The sequence below is a fragment of the Hemiscyllium ocellatum genome, chromosome 8 (genome assembly GCF_020745735.1).
Source record: "Hemiscyllium ocellatum isolate sHemOce1 chromosome 8, sHemOce1.pat.X.cur, whole genome shotgun sequence".
Taxonomy (NCBI): Eukaryota; Metazoa; Chordata; class Chondrichthyes; order Orectolobiformes; family Hemiscylliidae; genus Hemiscyllium; species Hemiscyllium ocellatum.
In genome coordinates, this window is record NC_083408.1 from 24,635,627 (window position 1) to 24,658,492 (window position 22,866).

At 44.1% G+C, this 22,866-nt stretch overlaps 1 protein-coding gene across 1 annotated transcript in view; it reads right to left on the reverse strand.

The window, feature by feature from the left end:
* The window catches only part of psen1 (presenilin 1), a 72,659-nt gene extending 63,798 nt beyond the window's left edge, over positions 1-8,861 (reverse strand). Inside the window, exons 1-2 of the mRNA XM_060828286.1 lie at positions 8,767-8,861; positions 7,696-7,848 (exon numbers count right to left, since the gene is read on the reverse strand). Coding sequence (XP_060684269.1) covers positions 7,696-7,782 — 87 coding nt within the window. The 5' untranslated portion in view covers positions 7,783-7,848; positions 8,767-8,861. The remainder of the gene's footprint in view (positions 1-7,695; positions 7,849-8,766) is intronic.
* Between the last annotated feature and the right edge of the window lie 14,005 nt (positions 8,862-22,866).

The window sequence follows — 22,866 nt, forward strand, 5'->3', positions numbered from 1 at the left end:
AAGATTGGTGCTGGGTCCACTGCTTTTTATCATTTATATAAATGATTTGGATGTGCACAAAGAAGGCATGGTTAGTAAGTTTGCAGATGACACCAAAATTGAAGGTGCAGTAGACAGCAAAGAAGTTTACCTCAGAGTACAACAGGATCTTGATCAGATGGGCCAATGGGCTGAGGGGTGGCAGATGGAGTTTAATTTAGATAAATGTGAGATGCTGCATTTTGGAAAAGCAAATCAGACCAGTACTTACACACTTAATGGCAAGGGCTTGGGGAGTTTGCTGAACAAAGAGAACTTGGAGAGCAGGTTCATAGCTCCCTGAAAGTGGAGTCACAGGTAGAGAGGGTAGTGAAGAAGGCGTTTGGTACGCCTTCCTTTATTGGTTAGAGCATTGAGTACAAGAGCTGGGAGGACATGTTGTGGCTGTACAGGACATTGGTTAGGCCACTTTTGCAATACTGCGTGCAATTTTGGTGTCCTTCCTATTGCACGGATGTTGTGAAACTTGAAAAGATTCAGAAAAGATTTACAAAGGTGTGCCAGGGTTAAAGGATTTGGGCTACATGGTGAGGTTGAATAGGCTGGGGCTGTTTTCCCTGGAGCATCGGAGGCTGGGGACTTAATCTTATACGGGTGTATAAACTTATGAGGGGCATAGATAGCATGAATAGACAAGGTCTTTCCCCTGAGGTGGGCTAGTCCAGAACTAGAGGGTTTAGTGTGAGAGGGGAAAGATATAAAAGAGACCTAAGGGGCAACATTTTCACGCAGAGGGTGGTATGTGTATGGAATGAGCTGCCAGAGGAAGTGGTGGAGGCTGGTACAATTACAGCATTTCAAAGTTATCTGGATGGGTATATGAATAGGAAGGGTTTACAGGGATATGGGCCAAGTGCTGGCAAACGTGACTAGGTTCGGATATCTGATCGGCATGGACGAGTTGGACTGAAGGATTTGTTTCCGTACTGTACATCATAAGAGATGTTATGTGGTTGCATCAATGCCCTGTATGACTGAAGGATAATATCTTTACTTTTATTTCTCTTGCTTTTTGATGGCTAATGCAGCAGAACACCCAAATCCCTCTGCAAATTAGGATTTTACAGTCATTCTCCACCTCAGTAATTCCCTACTATTTTTTATTCTCTCTACCATTGTGAGCAACTTCATATTTCCCCCAATTATATTCCATATGCCAGATTTTTGTCCATTATCTCGACCCAGCTGATTTGATATATCATTGTCACGTACTGAGCCACAGTGAAAACTACAGTTTTGCGTGCTAACCAGACAAATCGTATCTTACATAAGTACATCAGGGTAATAATACTGAATCCACAATATAGCAGTACAGCTACAGAGAAGATGCAGAGAAAGATCAACGCTAATATTTGAGGGTCTGGCCATAAATCTGATTACAGCTGGACAGAAACTGTTCTTGAATCGTTTGGTCCTTATTTTCAAACATTTATATATCTCCTGCCTGATTGAAGAGGGTGGGAGGAAGTATAACTGGGATGGGAGGGGTCTTTGATTATGTTGGTTGCTTTCCCCAAGATAGCAGGAAGCATGGAGATGATGTCAATGGAAGGAAGGCTGGATTTCATGATGGACTGGGTTGCGTTCCCAACGCCAATTTCTTGCAGTCTTGGCAGAGCAACCATACCAAGCTGTGATGTATCTGGATTGTAAGCTTTCTATAGTGCATCTACAAAAATTGGTAAGCATCATTGTGGACATGCTGAATTTGCTTAGCCTTCTGAGGAAGTAGAAGCATTGGTGTACTTTCTTGACTGTAATGACAATGTAGATGGACCAGGTCAGATTGTTGTTGGTATTTACTCTTAGGAACTTGAAGCTCTCAACCATATTTACCTCAGCACCACCGACGCAAACCAGTACCCTGCAAAGCTGTGTACTCATCCCGTTACTATACTCCTTATACACCCATGACTGTGTGGCCAGATTCTGCTCTCACTCCAATTATAAGTTTGCTGATAATACTACAGTGGTAGGTTGGATCTCAAACAACAAACAGACAGAGTACAGGAAAAATGTAGACAGCTTGGTGACATTTAATCCTGGGAAGTTGAAGTGCGTGACCATCTGCACCTCACCACTGGTGCAGACAGGGGCGTGTCCTCCACTCTGCTTCCTGAAGTCAATGACCAATTCCTTCGTTTTGCTGATATTGAGGGAGAGATTGTTACACCATGCTGCTAAGTACTCAAGTCTTGTCACTGTTTGAGATCCGATCCAGTACAGTGGTATCATCAGCAAACTTGCAAATGGAAAATGATGACGCAATGGCTTTAATAGGTGTATTTTGTGGTGTGTTTTTTGAATAGAGATTTTAAGTCACAGGTTCTGAGCTATTTATTGAAACCTCTTAAAGTAACAGCTTGTGGAGCCTTGTTATTTTTTTAAAAAAACATTAGAACAATAGAAACAGCCTGAATGGGAAGAGCAAGTTCCCACAAAACCAGAAATTTGAGTTTTAGCTTTTCAGTAGCAGCTGCTGGGGGTGTGAAACTGGATGTGGAAACTGTTTTTCCTCCCACAGTGGCTCTCTTCCTGCTGCTGGAATTCCTTGTGAGACAATCGGTTTTATTGAATTTGCCTTATCAAGAATATGCTTATGGGATGTTACTATACTGGAACAGTTACTGTTTAGTAGTTAAATACTCTATTAAAAGTTATTCCAATTTCTTCTTTCTTGTTGTATTGTAACTCTAGTGTATGCATAAAGCGTTGAGTAGTTTGACCAACTGAATTGCATCTGGAACATAAGACGTGGAAAATAAAGATGATTCAGGGTCTCGACTACCTTCTGAATACATTTTGAGGGGGCTTCATCTGATTCATAACAAATTAGGGGGCCTTGTCAGGATCAAAATCTCTAATTCCAGGATCGGATTAGGGTTGTTAAGCTAAAGGCCGAGAGTGGTAAGTGTTAGTGCTTTTCTATTTTGGTTGGTTTGACTAGGGTGTGCCTTGTGTAGTAATGGCTCTTTGAGTCACTATGTTTCCCAGGGGTGGAAGAAGTCAGTCTGAGAGTTTTAGAGATAGTAAGCAAGGTAATTGCCACTCCAAATCATCTTTAAAAATCCTCTTTGAAATGTGGAGCCATGCTCCTCATCTGATAGTTCTCTCATGGCATAGAATTATCAGACAAAGGCAAATCTCACTGCCTTTTCACGGCAGTCAGCTACTGTATTCTGTCATTTCAAGACCCAGACATCACAGGCAACCATGGATAGCTGCTGTCAAACAGTAAGTGTACAAAGGTAAGTGGGTGTCAAATAGGAAGTGCAGAGATGGTGATGATCGAGAGAAGAATGCCAGGTGGTTAGGGCAGAATGCCAAGTTGGTAAGAAATCAGCTGTCAGGCTGTTTAGATGGCAAGCAGGTAGGGGTATGTTGTCATGGGAATGGTGGCCCATTGGATAGAATGTAGAGTGTCAGATAGCATGGCAGAGGGGTTATGATGTTAGGGGAGGCTGTAAGTGATCTGGAAAAGGTATAGGTGGGGGCGGGAGAGCTAAATATGCGTTATTTGAACAGTTATTTAGAAGTTAAGACTATGTATTTAAAGTCTAAACTTTTCCTGAGGAAGTATTTCCTTAATTTCTTCGGTGGGGGGGGGGGTAGTTTTAATGCTGGGCTGGTGAGTTGCTAATGTCTTTCAAATAGGCATAGCTCTTTCCTGAAATGTAAATTTTCCTGCTCCTCGGATGCTGCCTGAACCGCTGTGTTTTTCCAGCACCACTCTAATCCAGAACATAATGACAAACTCAATTACTCCAGGCAAAGGAGAAAAATCCTGGGCCGAGTGATTTGTCTGTTTCCAAGCTCCTTATCCACCCTTTGTATCTTCTTCCTCAATCCCGAGAGTGTTCAGAGTTGGGAACCATAATTAGTGAGAACTGATTTAACACATTCAGTAAAACACCTTGGTTGTTATATTCCCATCTCATCAAGTCAATTGAAAACAGTTTCCCACAAATAGACTTCACAACCAGAGCTTTGTCAGACGATTACACACAAATTGGTCACTTACATAATCTGAGAAACCAAAAGGAACTGTGGATGCTGGAAATCAGAAACAAAAACAGAAATTGCTGAAAAAGCTCAGCAGGTCTGGCAGCACGTCACAGTCACAGAGATGTACACACAGAAACAGGCGCTTCATTCCAACTCGTCCATGCTGACCAGGTATCCCAACCCAATCTAGTCCCAGCTGCCAGCACCCAGCCCATATCCCTCCAAACCCTTCCTATTCATATACCCATCCAGGTGCCGTTTAAGTGTTGCAATTGTACCAGCCTCCACCACTTCCTCTAGCAGCTCATTCCATACCCGTACCATCCTCTGCGTGAAAAACGTTGCCCTTAGGTCTCTTTTATATCTTTCCCCTCTCACCCTAAACCCTCTAGTCCTGGACTCCCCTACCCCAAGGAAAAGACCTTGTCTATTTACCCTTTCCATGCCCCTCATGATATTATAAACATCTATAAGGTCACCCTTCAACCTCTGACATTCACGGGAAAACAACCCCAACCGATTCAACCTCTCCCAATAGCTCAAATCCTCCAACCCCGGCAACATCCTTGTCAATCTTTTCTGAATTCTTTCAAGCTTCACAACATCCTTCCGATAGCGAGGAGACCAGAATTGCAAACAATATTCCAAAAGTGGCCTAAACAATGTCCTGTACAGCTGCATCATGATCTCCCAACTCCTGTACTCAATACTCTGACCAACAAAGGAAAGCATACCAAATGCTTTCTTCACTATCCTATCTACCTGCGACTCCACTTTCAAGGAGCTATAAACCTGCGCTCCAAAGTCTGTTCAGCAACACTCCCTAGGACCTTACCATTAAGTATATAAGTCCTGTTAATATTTACTTTCTCAAATTGCAGCACCTCGCATTTATCTAAATTAAACTCCATCTGCCACTCAGCCCACTGGCCCATCTAATCAAGATCCTGTTGTAATCTGAGGTAACCTTCTTCAATGTCTACTACACCTCCAATTTTGGTGTCATCTGCAAACTTACTAACTATACCTCTTGTGCTCACATCCAAATCATTTATATAAATGACTAAATGACGAAAAGTAGTGGATCCAGCACCGATCCTTGTGGCACTCCATTGGTCACAGGCCTCCAGTCTGAAAAACAACCCTCCACCACCACCCTCTGTGTTCTACCTTTGAACCAGTTCTGTATCCAAATGGCTCGTTCTCCCTGTATTCCATGAGATCTAACCTTGCTAAACAGCCTTCCATGGGGAACCTTGTCAAACGCCTTTCAGGAGTCCATATAGATCACGTCCACTGCTCTGCTCCCATCAATCCTCTTTGCTATTTCTTCAAAAAATTTCAATCAAGTTTGTGAGACATGATTTGCCACACCTCAAAGCATATGTGAAGAAACATTAGAGTTAACGTTTCATAACCAGTGGATGGGGTTGGGGGTTGAACAAGATGTGGAGATAGAGCCCAAAGACAGAGAAAAACAGTTGGACAGGCAAAGTTCAGTCAGGGAGAATGAATAGATTTCAACGGGGACTGTGTGTGTGTGGTAGCAGCCATGTGATGACAGGACCTCTTCATAGATTCCCGATTGCAAGGAAGCAGGCCATTCAGCCCATAAAGTCCACACTGACCATCCCAAGATCATCCAATATAGATCCACCCCCACTCCCCCAATGCAATCCATACAACCTTGCATTTCCCATGGCTAATACACATCCCTTGGCAATTTAGTGTGGCTTATCCTGCACAGCTTTGGGTTGTGGGAGGAAACCAGAACAACCAAAGGAAACCCATGCAGAAATGGGCAAAAAATGCAACCTCCACATAACCACCCGAAGGTGGAATTGAACCTGGGTCTCTGGCGCTGAGGGGCAATAGTGCTAACCACTGAGCCATCGTGCTGCTGTGACTTTATCCCATTCCCCCCAACACATCAGGCCTTGTCATCACATGGGCTGCCACCATAAACATTCCATTGTCAGCCACTAATGGTCACCATGAGCGGTTATTCATTCTTCCAGGCTAACCTTTGTCCATCCAACTGTTATCCCAGATGATACCAGACCTGCTGACCTTTCCAGCAATTTCTGTATTTGTGACTCACATTATGCAAACAGCTCTGTTTCTTTGAGCATGGCCCTGTGCACTATCTGGAGAGCAACATACAACAACCTTGAATTGCAGAACTTCCACAAACAACAATCAAAACGTCACTGTGACAATCTATTGGGACAGGATTCCTGGCTTCACTTCCAATCTTAAAAATACCAACCCACCCCCACTGACAAATTAATTCCAACCAATTAACTGGTAATAACTTGCTATTTCAATTCACATTGGACCTCATTGACGTAAAAAAAACCAAGCATTGAGTGATAACCAGTTCCATTTTCAAACTGAAACTAACCTCACTTAAAATCTCCAGCTCCCATTTCTATTCCTTCCCCACAGGCAGTGCATTCCACATACCATACAAGAATGATTTTGTTACTATTCAGTATCCTATGCCCCACCACTGCTTCCTATGCCAATAATCCTAAATCTGTATCCTTTTTAAATGAACCTGCAGCGAGCAATGCTGAGATCTGGGCTGAGACCCCAGCTATTCACAATATATATTAATGATTTGGATGAGAGAACAGAATGCAACATTTCAAAGTTTGCAGATGACACCAAGTTGGATGGGAGGGTGAACTGTGATGATGATGATGATGATGCAAAGATCCTTCAGCATGATCTGGACAGGCTTGGTGAGTGAGCAAATCAATGGTAATGCAATATAAATTGGATAAATGAGAGGTTATTCATTTTGGAAGCAGAAACAAGGCAGCAGATTACTATCTGAATGGCTGTAAATTGGGGGAGGGGAGTCTGTAGTGGGACCCAGGTACACCAGCCGCTGAAGGTGCACCATACAGGTACAGCAGGCAGAAAAGAAAAGAAGTCAAATGGTATGTTGACCTTCATTGCAGGAAGTCGAGTACAGGAGTAGAGATGTGTTGTTACAATTATACAGGGCCTTGGTGAGGCCACACCTAGAATACTGCATGCAGTTTTAGTCTCCTTTTCTGAGGAAGGATGCTCTTGAGGGAGTGCAGTGGAGGTTTACCTGGTTGATTCTGGGGTGGCAGTGCTGATATATGACGAGAGATTGACTAGGATAGGATTGTTTTTGCTGGGGTTTAGATGAATGAGGCGGGATCTCACAGTTACAAAATTCTAACAGCACTAGATAGGGTAGATGCAGGGAGGGCATTCCTGATGGTGGGTGTGTCCAGAATCAATGGTCACAGCCTGAGGATTCGAGGTAGACCATTTAGGACAGAGATGCGGAGATATTTCTTCAACCAAAGACTGACAACACTGTGGAATTCATTATCACAGAAATAGTTGATGCCAAAACATTGACTGTATTCAAAGAGATGGCTAGATATAGCACTTGGAGCGAATGGGATTAAAGGTTATGGGGAGAAAGCAGGATTAGGCTAATCAGTTGGACAATCAGCCATGATCGTGATGATTAGCAGAGCAAGCTTGATTGGCCTCCTCCTATCTTCTACGTTTCCTTGAGCAGTTTCGACTGCCAATCAAAACCCTTTGTAATTTGAAGTTGAAGAAACAATCAGACATAAAATGAGAAGTGGGTGATCTCACCGTGTTTACTTGATGGTTTTCAGATGCACTCTCCGTCGGCTGCCCTCCCTGGAATACAGGCACAACCTGGGCAGGTAGTTCCGACATCAGGAAGATTCCAAACAGCAAATTCAATGTTCTTTCTCAGGTATGCAGACACCAACGTTCTCCTCACTACAAGGAACCAAATATAACAGAAAAAGTGTCAAAAAAATTAATCTGCCACTTTCTTTCAGTTATCCTCTATCCTCCAGCTAGCCACTACCACCCCCTCCATTGCCAAGCTCTCCTGCTTGTCTAAATATTTACAAACTGGTTGTGTGGGCACAGTCTGAATTAAATACCTCCAATACTACAGACTGTCAACCAGCAACCAACCAAAATCAAAACTAGAGATTTTGTACTGCTTTCAAACTAGTGAAGGGCAGCTGACCTCAATTCTTCATGTCAATGATCAGTGAGAGAGAGATTGTGGGTGCGAGGGACAGCACTTGCTAAAGCAAGAGAAATCCATTCCTGAGAGATATCAACCAGAATTTTCTTATTTGAATCAATTCAGTTTTTCTGGTACATTGAGCATTTTATTTTATTTGGAAAGTTATTTCAGATAACAATTTATAACCACAGTACAGTATTTCAAATGCTATATTGTTTTAGGTGGACAAGAAGGGTTCAGAGGAACCAGATCCTGCCTCCAATGTTGATTCCTACAGGAACTTATGATGAATTTACAGTCTCAGTTTTCAGGAATACAACCACAACTCGAGGGTGAGAACTAGCAGTACTCCCAAATACAAACTATGTACCACATCCTTGATCACAGCTATCAGCCATACAATGACCTACTTGTTTTCAATGCGAGTGAAAGGTGATGCCTGAAGCAACCAATAAAAAAAGATCAAAATCAGAAGGGGTCACTTTCTCACTGACTGGGGGGGGGGGGGGGGGGTCTCTCTCTCTCTCACTGACCGGGGGGTGGGGGGGGGGAAGGGTCACTCTCTCACTGACCCGGGGGGTGGGGGGGAAGGGTCACTCTCTCACTGGCTGGAAGAGGGGGCGCGGAAAGAGTCACTCTGTCCCTCTCTTACTGACCGGGCCGTTGGGGTCACTCTTTGCCTTTGCTCATCGTAAGGCCGCTCCACTACATCCGGGGTCCGCGAGCCACTTCTACCCCGCCCATTAGCCGTGACGCAGCGGCGGGGCGTCACGTGACCTTAGGTGGGGTGGAGTTGAGGTCGGCTCGCCCGAAGTTCCTCCCCTTCCCTCAGAACTCGCCGCGTCGACTCCATGACGTGACCTTTGATGAGGGTAGGGTTAGAGGTCAGAACTCCCGAAGCTCCACCCCTTTCCTCCTCAGAGTGACCCAGCGGTGCCAGCCACAGGGATGGTGGTTGTGCCGTCCAGTGGATACAGTCACAGAGCCGTACAGCATGGAAACAGAGCTTCCAGCCCAACACATTCATGCCGATCAGGTATCCCAATCTGACCCAGTCCCGTTGGCCAGCATTTGGCCCATATCCCTCTGAACCCATCCAAATGCCTTTTAAATGTTGTAATTGTACCAGCCTCCACTACCTCCTCTGGCAGCTCATTCCACACACGTACCGCCCTCTGTGTGAAAAAAGTTATCCTTCAGGCCGTTTTCAATCTTGTCCCTCTCACCTCAAACCTGTACCCTCTCGTTACAGACTCCCCTACCCCAGGAAAAAGGTCCTGGCTATTCGCTCCTGTCCATGACTCTAAGTCATGAGAGTCATAGAGATGTACAGCACGGAAACAGACCCTTCGGTCCAACCTGTTCATGTCAACCAGATATCCCAACCCATTCTAGTTCCACCTGCCAGCACCCAGCCCATATCCCTCCAAATCCTTCCTATTCATATACTCATCCAGAAGCCTTTTAAATGTTGTAATTGTACCAGCCTCCACCACATCCTCTGGCAGCTCATTCCACACACGTACCACCCTCTGCATGAAAACGTTGCCACTTAGGTATCTCACCTAAACCTATGCTCTCTAGTTCTGGACTCCCTCACCTCTGTAAAATCACCCCCCCCCCCCCTCCTCATCCTCTGACAGTCCAGGGATTGAAGCCTGTTTAGTGTTTCCCTATACTACAAACCCTCCAGTCCTGCATCATCCTGGTAAATCTTTCCTGCACCTTTTCTAGTTTATCAACAAGAATCATGCACAATATTCTAAACGTGGCCTCACCAATGTCTTGTACAAATTCAACATGACTTCCCAACTTACCTAAATGGAACACCTCACATTTATTTAAGTTTCCATCTGCCACTTCTCAGCCCATCTTATCAAGATCTTGATGCATTCTTAGTTAACCTTCTTCACTATCTACTATGCTTTGATGTCATCTGTAAACGTACTAACCATACCTCTGATATTCTCATCTAAATAGTTGATTTTAGAAGAGAATAGAATATTCTTTATTGTCACTTGTACACCAGTGCAGGAGTGTAGTGAAAATCTTTTACAATGGCGCTATCTTAGGTACAAGTACTTAGGTACAAATCTTGGATACAAAAGAGGATTAAAAGGAAAAGTAGTTGATAACTTAGTATATTAAAAAAAAGTTAGAGATAAGATAGTTGTAACAGAGTTAAAGGATTTATATTACACTCTGGTAAAGAATTCCAAATAGCAGCAGTTGAGCAAGTCGTCTGGCTGTCCTACACCATGCACGAGTGTTTCACTCTGCTCCGGTCTATTCATCGGTGCTCAGCTGCCACAAGGTAAGTCACACTGCACCAGGACTCATTTCACCTTGCGCTGCACCAGGACTCAGATTTCTCCTCGTGCCGCTCCGATACTCAACTCCCCTCACGCTGCTCTGGTACTCAGGTTTCTACTCGTGCCACTCTGGTACTTGGGGTTCCCCAAGTGCCACTCCAGGATTCTGGTTTCTCCTTTGTGCCACTCCCATACTCAGATTTCCCCTTCATGCTGCTCCAGGAATGCTGAGAGAAAAAAGTAGAAAAGGAACAAAAAGAATAGGCGGAGCAGTGGAGCTCCAGTTGAAGGATCCAACTCTGCCGCCATATTGCCCGATTTAAATGATGAACAACTGTAGACCCAGAACTGATCCTTGCAGCACACTGCTGGTCACAGGTATTCAGTCTGAATAATAATCCTCTACCACTACTCTCTGTCCTTTATCATCAATCCAATTGGCTAGCTCACCCTGGATCTTCCTGTGATCCAACCTTACTAACCAGCGTATCATGAAGGACCTTGTTGAAGACCTTGCTGAAGTTCGTGCAGGCAGTCTAATGTACTATCTTCTTAGTAACCCAAATAAATTTGTAAGACACAATTTGCCATGCACAAAGCCATGCTGACTATCCCTAATTAGTCCTTGCCTTTCCAAATGCAGGTCGATCCTGTCTCTCAGAATCCATCCAACAACCTACCCACCACTGAAGTCAGACTCATTGGTTTATGGTTCCCTGGCTTTTCCTTACAATCTTTCTTAAACAGTGATCTCAGTCAATGGGGATAGTTGTCTAGTGGTTTCTTGGTATAGTTGGCTTGTGGTTAATTGGTACAGCAAACTACGGGTTTATGGGTACACTGGTAATTGGGTGTAGTGGTTGAGTGGTGAATGGATAGTGGATAGTGTTCTTGTGGTTTGTGGGTAGAGTGCTCAATGGAGATACTGGGCTAGTGGCTTATGGGTAAGTGGTCTTCTGTTTAATGGTGAAATTGGGCTCGTGGTTTATGAGTACAGTAATCTAGTAGTTATTCAGTGCAGGGGTCTTGTGGTTCATTAGTACAGTGTTCTTTTGGTTTATTGGCTCTGTGAACTTGTGGTTATCGAGTATTGTTATCTTCTGGCTGTTGGGCACACTGTTTTTATGGTTATTGAGCACAATGATCTTGCGGTTATTGGTCTAGTGGTTATTGGGTACAGTCCTCCAATGTTCATTGAGTACAGTGGACTAATTCTTGTTGAATAAGTAGTCCAATGATTAGTGGATCTAGTGGTTCAGTTATTAATGGGTACAGTGTTCTAGTGGTTATTGGGAAAGTGGTCTAGTGGAATGCGTACAGCCCTGCAATGTTTATTGTGTCCAGTGATGTCGTGGTCAGTGAGTATAGTGGTCCAGTTATTTATGGGTATGGTGGTCTCATAGTTTATGAGTACTGTTGTCTACTAGTTATTGGTTACAGTGCTGCAGTGTTTATGGGACACATCAAATGAGTGGTTTATGGGTATAGTGTTCTAGTGGTTATTGGGTACAGTGCTTTATGTATACAGTCGTTTATGGGTACAGTGGTCTGTTGTTTTGTGTGTTTAGTTGTCTTGTGTTTTATGGGTACTGTGGTCTTGCGATTATTGAGTGCAGTGAATTTCTGGTTAATGGATACATTGTTCTTGTGGTTATTGGATAAAGTGGTCCAGTGGTTAATGGGTACAATCCTGCTGTGATTATTGAGTACAATGGTGTCATGGTTAATGGTTACAGTGGTCTAATTATTTATGGATGCACTGTTCTGGTAGTTATTGGATACTGAGGTATAGTGGTTATTCAGCACAGTGATCCAGTTTTTTTATTGGTACAGTGCTGCAGTGTTTACTGAGTACAATGGTTAAATGGTTTATTAATAGAGTAGTCTAGTGCTTCAAGTGTATAGTGGTCCAGTGGTTATTGGGTACAGTGTTCTCATGGTTATTGATCACGGATATATCTGTCTTGTGGTTATTGGGTACATGCTGTAGTGTTTACTGGATATGGAGGTTAAGTAGTTAATAGGAAAAGTGCTCGAGTGGTTAATGGGTATAGTGCTGCAGTCTTTACGGCACACACTGGTGTGGTTTATGGGTACAATGATTCAGTTATTTAAAGGTGCAGTGTTCTAGTGGTTTTTGGATACAGAGTTCTAGTAGTGGTTATTGGTTACAGTCCTGTAGTGTTTATTGAATACAGTGGCATTGTGCTTATTGGGTACACTGGGTGACTGGTTATTGGGTATCTTGGTCTAGTGGCAATTGGTAAGTGGTGTGATGGTTATTATGCACAATGGTCTTGTGGTTTATAGGTACGGTGATCTGGAGTTAGTGGATACAGGAGTCTTGTGGTTTATGGGTACAGTGGTTATGTCACTGGCATACTGGTTATTGGTTACAGTGAAGCAATGTTTATTGACTACAATGTTCTAGTGGTTTATGTTACAGTATTCTAGTGTTTATTGGATATACTGGTCATGTGGTTATTGAGTACAGTGCTCCAGTATTTACTGGGTACAATGGACGAGAAGTTATTTTTAGTAAAGTTGTCCAGGTGGTTAATGGGTATTGTGCAGCTGTATTTATTGCCCACAGTGGTCCAGTTATTTAAGGGTTCCGTGTTCTCTTGTTTATTGTGCATAGTGTGAATGTGGTTATTGTGTACAGTGGTCAAGTGGTTTATGGGTACACTGGTCTCAGGGTTATTGGATATCTAGGTCTGGTGGTTATTTGGTAGAGTGTTGCAGTGTTTATTTGGTACAGTAGTCTACTGCTTTATGGCTGTAGTGGTGTTGTGTATATTGAGTATAGTGGTCCAGTAATATGTAGGTACAGTGCTCTTGTGGGTTATGTGTACCATGCTCCAGTGTCTTTTGGAGAGAATGTCCTTCCGGATTTTGGGTACAGTGGTCTATAAGTTATTAGTTTCAGTGATGCAATGATTATGTGTCTAGCGATTTATGGTGCAGTGGTGTTGTGGTTATTGAGTACAGTGATTTTCTGGTTATTGGGGACAGTGCTGTGGTAGTTTATGGGTACAATGATCTGGTGGTTAATGGGTGTATTGTTAAATTGGTTGATTAATGCAATGTATTTAGGGGTGCTAGTATTATTTGCAACATGTTATTTCAAGCCTGGGTATTGTTCAGACGTTGTTACATTTGAACATGGACTGCTTCATTATCTGAGGAGCTAGGAATGATGGTGAACATTGTGCAATCATCAGCAAACATCCCCATTTCGATGGAGGGAAGGTCATTGATGAAGCAGCTGAAGATGGTTGGGCCTAGGACACTAGTCTGAGGAACTCTTGCAGAGATATCCTAGAGTTGAAATGATGGACCTCCAACAACAATAATCATCTTCCTATGTGCCAGATATGACTGCAGTAAGCAGAGACTCCCTCCCATTACCCATCATTTTCAGTTTTGCTTGGGCCCCTTGATGCCACATATTGTTGAATGCTGCTTTTGATGTCAAAGGCTATCATTCTCACTTCAACTCTTGAATTCAGCTCTTTTTTTCCATGTTCAAACCGAGGCTGTAATAAGATCAGGAGCTGAGTGGCCCTAGTGAAACCCAAACTGGGCAGGTTATTGCTGATGTTATGATTCCAACTGATGGGAATACCAGATAGTCAGATCTAAGAGTGAAACCTGGCTTGAGAGATTTTTTTTGCAGTTTGCCTCCCTTAGTGGTTGGTGAATATATTCCCATAGACTGCCACTTCCTCTTAACAGAAATGTAGTGATTGGATAGAGGTCAGCCTGGTGGATATCATAGAGTATGAGTTCCTTGATTGGGGCTGTTAACCTGATCCAATCAGGGATACCTCTGGGAGCCAGTTCTGAGCAAGCTGGGTCAGTGTCATGTACTATGCACGTGTAAATAAAGGGTGACTTTGCAGAGTGACTTCATGGAGTTACTTCAGTGGCAATGCCAACATAACCGTGTTGATGAGGCAGTGTCCAGAGTGCCAACAAGGACAAAAATAACTACCAGACTACCAGCAGCTCGTCCCCATTCGTGGGAATGGTAAATCCTGGACTCGGTTGCATAGGTGAAATGGCATCAGGAATGCCAATACCAGACACAAGACTCCCCTAAGTGAGAGAGGCAGTTTACTTACAATGTTTGGTATTGAAACCAAGGAAATGGCCCTGAATGGGTAAGAGGTCAGGTCCTGTAATGTCCAAAGCTCAGGTAGGAGGAGCAGTTCTGGATGACCTGAAAGCTGCAACCTCACAAATGGGGCAGAGGCAAAGCACACCTGGCCCCTCAGAACATCTGGCAAGGTTATCAGTACCCATAGGTTCTCCCCCTCCGCCTAGTGTCATGGATGAGATGGGTACAGCAGCTGTTACAACCTTGACACTGTTACCGCCTGAAGATGATGATGAACTCTGGCCAAGACGCTCTGGGAGCAAGAGGTGGGCTACGGTCCGGTACATGTCGCCAGTATCTGAGGTAGAGTCAGAGGAACCGGAACTTGGGATTTCGAGAAAAAGAATGGGCCTACGTCCTAGATGAGGAGGGATGTAGTGATTGGAACAAGGTCAGTTAGATAGATCTCGTAAAATTTGATTCCGATTGGTGCACTAACTCAGGGAGTCCTGGCTGACAGATGTAAACAGGAATGTCAGAGGCTGGGCTCACTCTAGGAGATGTCTCGGTGCCAGCTGGGGTCAATGTTATGTACTATGACATTGCTAATAAAGCCTGACTTGATGACTGGACGCTGGGCTTCATGGAGTTATTTCAACAAGAACACAAGTTTATTTCATAAAAGAAGATAAAGAATCAAGATATGCAGTTGGTTCTGCTAAGTGTGATAGTTCTGTTCTCGTGCAACCCTGCGTTATAAGAAAATCATGTAATAGTAGCATCATTGAAACTAATAGGGCCAGAATCATGTTATAACCAATCCACGCTTCAAAAGTTCGGGCTTTAGGAACTGTCCACTATTCGTCAATCACATTATAGCGAATTTGCATTAACAAAACATGCATTATAGCAGAATGACTGTATATATATTTAACAACAACATAAACAGAAGCTCAGCAGGCCTGGCAGCATCTTTGAAGATAAATCAGAATTAGCGTTTCAGGTCCAGTGACCCTCACAACAAGGAAGACAGTTTGAAAAGATCTTAAAATAAACAGCAAAACAAATTTTCTACCCAGTTGTTTCCTGCTGTATCCATCATAGATACTGATCCCAATGCTATATTTTAGTTGTCTTAACTCTTTAAATAACTCTTTTCTATTCTGTTTCTGGACCTGCTGAGACAGTTTTACAACTTCTCCTGTTCTGCTGGCCTGAACTTCCTTTCAGTTCTGATAACTTAAAAACTTAACTGCTCGGAGGCTTCCCCCATTAAACCTTTCTGCTAGTATGAAACTTTCAACTGAACTGACCACCTATCATTGTTGTTAGATTTCAGGATTCAGGACCACACTTACTGAAGGTTGGTAATTGACAGTTCAGAGTTTGTTAAGAAGCAGCAGTTTAAATGTAATGCATTAATTAGACAAAGAAGAGTATACAGCCCGTGACAATTGAGGATGGTTTACTGACATCAGCTGACGAACAGGTACTTGGTTCATTACAGCAGTGGAGTCAGTGTCCTGCTCTCTAGCTGAAGGGTTAGGAAACCTATCCTGGGGCTTTCCTCAATCTCTTCCAGTCTAACTTTCATCTGGCCCTAGAATTCTGTGAGAAGCTAGAGAAGTGATTGCTGGGCCTCTTGCTGAGATATTTGTATCATTGATAGTCACAGGTGAGGTGCTGGAAGACTGGATGTTGGCTAACATGGTGCCACTGTTTAAGAACGGTGGTAAGGACAACCCAGGGAAGTATGGACCAGTGAGTCTGACATTGGTGGTGGGCAAGTTGTTGGAGGGAATCCTGAGGGACAAGATTTACACATATTTGGAAAGACAAGGACTGATTAGGGATAGCCATCATGGCTTTGTGCGTGGGAAATCATGTCTCACAAACTTGATTGAGTTTTTTAAAAAAGTAACAAAGGTGATTGATGAGGGCAGAGCGGTGGACGTGATCTATATGGACTTCGGTAAGGTGTTTGACAAGGTTCCCCATGACAGACTGATGAGCAAGGTTAGATCTCATGAAATACAGGAAGAACTAGCCATTTGGATACAGAACAGGCTCAAAGGCAGAAGACAGACAGTGGTGGTGGAGGGTTGTTTTTCAGACTGGAGGCCTGTGACCAGTGGAGTGCCACAAGTATTGGTGCTGAGTCCATTACTTTTTGATATTTATGTAGATGATTTGGATGTGAGCAAAAGAGGTATAGTTAGTAAGTTTGCAGATGACACCAAAATTGGAGGTGTAGTGGATACAAAGAAGCTTACCTCAGATTACAACAGGATCTGGACCAGATGGGCCAAATGGCTGAGGAGTGGCAGATGGAATTTAATTTAGGTAACTGTGAGGTGCTGCATTTTGGGAAAGCAAATCTTAGCAAGACTTATACACTTAATGGTAAGGTCCTGGGAAGTTACTGAACAAAGAGACCTTGGAGTGCAGGTTCATAGCTCCTTGAAAGTAGAGTCACAGGTAGATGGGATAGTGAAGAAGGAGTTTGGTATGCTTTCCTTTATTGGTCAGAGTATTGAGTACAGGGGTTGGGAGGTCATGTTGTGGCTGTACAGGACATTGGTTAGGCCACTGTTGGAATAATGCGTGCAATTCTGCTCTCCTTCCTATCGGAAGGATGTTGTGAAACTTGAAAGGGTTCAGAAAAGATTTACAAGGATGTTGCCAGAGTTGGAGGGTTTGAGCTATAGGGAGAGGCTGAATAGGTTGGGGCTGTTTTCCCTGGAGCGTCAGTGGCTGAGGGGTGACCTTATAGAGGTTTATAAGATCATGAGGGCATGGATAGGGTAAATAGACAAAGTTTTTTCCCTGGGGTCGGGGAGTCCAGAACGAGAGGGCATAGGTTTAGGGTGAGACGGGAAAGATATAAAAGAGACCTAAGGGGCAACTTTTTCACGCAGAGAGTGGTACATTTATGGAATGAGCTGCCAGAGGAAGTGGTGGAGGCTGGTACAATTACAACATTTAAAAGGCATCTGGATGAATATATGAATAGGAAGGGTTTAAAGGGATATTGGCTAAGTGCTGGCAAATGTGACTAAATTAGGTTGGAATATCTGGTCGGCATGGATGAGTTGGACTAAAGGGTCTGCTTCCATGCTGTACATCTCTGTGACTCTATGAAGAAGAAAACTTCCTGATGAGAACTGTCCTCTGACCAATCCTAATCTCACCTATTTCTGGAGGGCTGATAGTTTATGCAATACCCATCGCCCACGTGAGTCCTGATATCTGATGGACACAGAACAAGTACCCAAATGATGGGATAGTTATGTCCCCCTTTGCCCGACTCCCAACTTAAGGTCTTTCTGAACACTGGCACCAGCTTCAATCAGCTAACTGGGAATATCAGTACAGTCTGACCCAGACAATTTCAGGGACTGGTTTCAGCATTGTTTCTGCTATTGCAAAGAGAGCAGTTCAATGCTTTAGTTCTTTAATTCGCAGAAATAGGACAGCACAGTGGCTCAGTGGTTAGCACTGCTGCACTCACAGTGCCAAGGACCTGGGTTCGATTCCAGCCCCGGGCGACTGTCTGTGTGGAGTTTGCACATTTTCCCTGTGTCTGCATGGGTTTCCTCCGGGTGCTCTGGTTTCCTCCCACAGTCCAAAGATGTGCAGTTAGATGGATTGGCTTTGTTAAATTGTCCATAGTGTTAGATGCATTAGGGATAAAAGCAGAGGCAAGAGAGAAGGAGAAGAAGAGGAAAGAGAGAAAGGGGGGAGAGGAACAGATGGAGAATGGAGGAGGAAGTTGAGAGTCCCCTGTGTGATCAGCAGTCTCTGCCAAATATGGCTGAGAGGTGCTGGGAGGACTGCGTTGATGGAGATATGGGGTGGGATGGGTTGGGAGGGCTGTATTGATGTGCTGTCTGGCAGTTTGTGTAAAAATAGGGGAGGGGAATAGGTTTGGGTGGGTTACTCATCAGAGGGCTGGTGAGGATTTGTTGGGCCAAATGGCCTGTTTCCACACTGTAGGTAATCTAAAATGCCCAGTTATTAAAGATGCTGATTTCTTACCGGTGAAATTGAAGTCCATGTCTCCAAAGCTTGGGCTTTTGGAGTTCTCGTCTAACACTATGCCACTATTCCTACCCCATGTAAAAACAGATCTTTCACAAAACAATCAGAAAACTAAACTAGCAACTGGCTCTCACAGTGAAATACTTTCCTCGACAAATATGAATCCTGGAATATATCAAACAGTTTCTGTGTGGGGGAAAGTTGTGCTCGATATCGATTAAATTAGGCATCACTTCAATGTACCAGCTTAGCCTCAGTGACCTTGGAAAGGAGTATTTGAGGATGGAGTGCAAACTGAGATGAAGGGCACGGTTTACTTTGAGGGCAGATCTTCGCACTCAAATACTTGAGAACTGGACATTGTACTGCAGGTCCTCAAAGACCTGTGGCAATAACACCAGGCATGCTTTCACAAATTCTTCCAAATCTAAAGGTGGTCCAATAGCCTCTCCCAATAAACATGCCCAGCATTGAGGCTGGAATGAGAGGAAAGCAGCTCCGCTGAGGAGTGTGTGTTGTTCATATGCTGCACCAGCTCCCCCTCTCGCCCACCCCACTGCCCAGATTCCCCCCGAAACAACTGACCAACTCAGGGCCTAGTCACAGCATCAAACCCACAGAACAAAGGAGAGGCAACACTGTATACGTGGCCTCGAATTTTCCATCACATACATGAGTCCGTTGCCTGTGACTGACCAAAATGGAGATGGGGATGGCGCCAAACAGTCGAGAGAGCTCAGCAGGATCACACAGAGGCAAGGTAAAGGCAGCACAGGGAGTATACAAACTGCCAGGCAGACCTCCCAAACCCTCCCACCCTATATCTCCATCAACGCAATCTTCCCAGCACCTCTCATCCACATTTGGCAGAAGCTGCCAATCACACAGGGGACTCTTAACTTCCTCCTCCATCCTCCATCTTCTCCCCTCCCCCACCCTCCTCCTATCTCTCTTTCCTCCTCTTGTCCTTGCTCCTCCTCTCTTGCCTCTGCTTTGATCCCTCTTTCTCTCTCCTCCCCTCTCCTGCCTTGCTTCTTCTCCTCTCACCCCATTCACCTTCTCCATCCTTATCCTTCTTCCTCTCCTCCTCCTCCCTCCTGCCTTCTGCAGTGTTGCCTGAGTCATGCTGGGAAGAATGTTCTTACTCATTGTGCAACTGGACAATGAACAGTGGAGACGTGATCATATTTTGGAAGATCAGTTAAATCAAAGAGTAGAGTCAGGGTGGCACAGTGGCTCAGTGGTTAGCACTATTGCCTCACAGCACCAGGGACCCAGGTTCAATTCCCGCCTCGGTGATAGACTGTCTGGAGTTTGCACATTTTCCCTGTGTCTGCGTGGGTTTCCTCTGGGTGCTCTGATTTCCTCCCACAGTCCAAAGATGTGCAGGTTAGGTGAAGTGGCTATGCTAAATTGCCCGTAGTGTTAGGTGCATTAATCAGGGGTAAATATAGGGTCTGGGTGGGTTACTCTTCAGAGGGTCGGTGTGGACTTGGTGAGCCAAATGGCCTGTTTCCATACTGTAGGGAATCTAATCTAAAAGAATCAAAGAGAAAGGTATTAGTACAGGAAATGATAAACAAATGGTGACTTGAGAGTATCCATTTAAGAGTAAACAAATAGATAAGACTAGAAAATAGAACAATACGGCGCAGAACAAGTCCTTGGGCCCTCGATGTTAACTATTCTCAGCCCGTCCCCCTACACTATCCCAAAATCATCCATGTGCTTATCTAAGGATTGTTTAAATCCCCCTAATGTGGCTGAGTTGGCTACATTAGCAGGTAGGGCATTCCACGCCATTACCAATTTCTAATCCAAACTGCTAAATCACCCTCGATTCCATGCCCCTGCATTTTCTCCAGCAGCCTACCGTGTGGAACCTTATCAAAGGCTTTACTGAAGTCCAAATATACCACGTCAACTGCCCTACCCTTATTTACATGCTTGGTCACCTTCTCAAAAAACTCAATGAGGTTTGTGAGACACGACCTGCCTTTGACAAAACTATGTTGACTGTCTGAAATCACATTGTTGCTTGCTAGATGATTATAAATCTTATCTCTTATAATCCTTTCCAAAACCTTTCCTACAACAGAAATAAGGCTCACTGGTCTATAATTATCTGGGTCATCTCTACTGCCCTTCTTGAACAAGGGCACAACGTTTGCAATCCTCCAGTCCTCTGGTACTAAACCTGTAGACAATGACCATAAGACATAGGAGTGGAAGTAAGGCCATTCGGCCCATCGAGTCCACTCTGCCATTCAATCATGGCTGATGGGCATTTCAACTCCACTTACTTGCATTCTCCCTGTAGCCCTTAATTCCTTGTGACATCAAAAATTTATCAATCTCTGCCTTGAAGACATTTAGAGTCCCAGCCTCCACTGCACTCTGCGGCAATGAATTCCACAAGCCGACCACTCTCTAGCTGAAGAAATGTCTCCACATTCCTGTTCTGAATTGACCCCATCTAATTCTCAGGCTGTGTCCACGGGTCCTAGTCTCCTCGCCTAACAGAAACAATTTCCTAGCATCCACCCTTTCCAAGCCATGTATTATCTTGTAAGTTTCTATTAGATCTCCCCTTAATCTTCTAAACTCCGATGAATACAATCCCAGGATCCTCAGCTGTTCCTCGTATGTTAGACCTACCATTCCAGCGATCATCCGTGTGAATCTCCGCGTAAAGAACCTGCCTCTGATGTCTGTCTTAAATCTTATCACCCCTCAATTTGTAGTTATGCCCCTTCGTACAAGCTGACGTCATCATCCTAGGAAAAAGACTTTCACTGTCTACCCTACCTAATCCTCTGACCATCTTGTATGTCTCTATCAAATCCCACTTTAGCCTTCGTCTTTCCAATGAAAACAGACCCAAGTTGCTCAGCCTTTCCTCATAAGACCTTCCCACCAGACCAGACAACATCCTGGTAAATCTCCTCTGCACCTTTTCCAATGCTTCCACATCCTTCCCGAAATATGGCAACCAGAACTGTACACAATATTCCAAGTGTGGCCGCACCAGCGTTTTGTATAGTTGCAGCATGACATCACTGCTCCAGAACTCAATCCCTCTACAACTGAAACCTAACACACCGCAGACCTTAACAGCACTATTCACTTGGGTGGCAACTTTCAGGGATCTATGTACATGGACTCCAAGATCCCTCTACATATTCACACTACCAAGTATCTTTCCATTCACCCAGTACTCTGCCTTCCTGTTATTCTTCCCAAAGTGCATCACCTCACATTTAGCTGCTTAAACTCAATTTGCCACCTCTCAGCGCAATTCTGCAGTTCATCCAAGTCCCCTGCAATCTGTAACATTCTTCCAAACTGTCCACTACTCCACTGACTTTAGTGTCATCTGCAAATTTACTAATCCATCCACCTGTGCCTGCGTCTAAGTCATTTATAAATATGACAAACAATAGTGGTCCCAAAACAGATCCTTGCGGCACTCCACTAGTAACTGGACTCCAGGCTGAATATTTTCCATCAACCACTGCACGCTACCTTCTTTCAGAAAGCCAATTTCTAATCCAAACTGCTAAATCACCCTCAATTCCATGCCCCTACATTTTCTCCAGCAGCCTACCATGTGGAACCTTATCAAAGGCTTTACTGAAGTCCAAATATACCGCGTCAACTGCCCTACCCTCATTTACATGTTTGGTCACCTTCTCAAAAAACTCAATGAGGTTTGTGAGACACGACCTGCCTTTGACAAAACCATGTTGACTGTCTGAAATCAAATTGTTGCTTGCTAGATGATTATAAATCTTATCTCCTATAATCCTTTCCAAAACCTTTCCTACAACAGAAGTAAGGCCACTGGTCTATAATTATCTGGGTCATCTCTACTGCCCTTCTTGAACAAAGGCACAACGTTTGCAATCCTCCAGTCCTCTGGTACTAAACCTGTAGACATTGACCATAAGACATAGGAGTGGAAGTAAGGCCATTCGGCCCATCGAGTCCACTCTGCCATTCAATCATGGCTGATGGACATTTCAACTCCACTTACTTGCATTCTCCCTGTAGCCCTTAATTCCTTGTGACATCAAAAATTTATCAATCTCTGCCTTGAAGACATTTAGAGTCCCGGCCTCCACTGCACTCTGCGGCAATGAATTCCACAGGCCCACCACTCTCTGGCTGAAGGAATGTCTCCGCATTCCTGTTCTGAATTTACCCCCTCTAATTCTCAGGCTGTGTCCATGGGTCCTAGTCTCCTCGCCTAACGGAAACAATTTCCTAGCATCCACCCTTTCCAAGCCATGTATTATCTT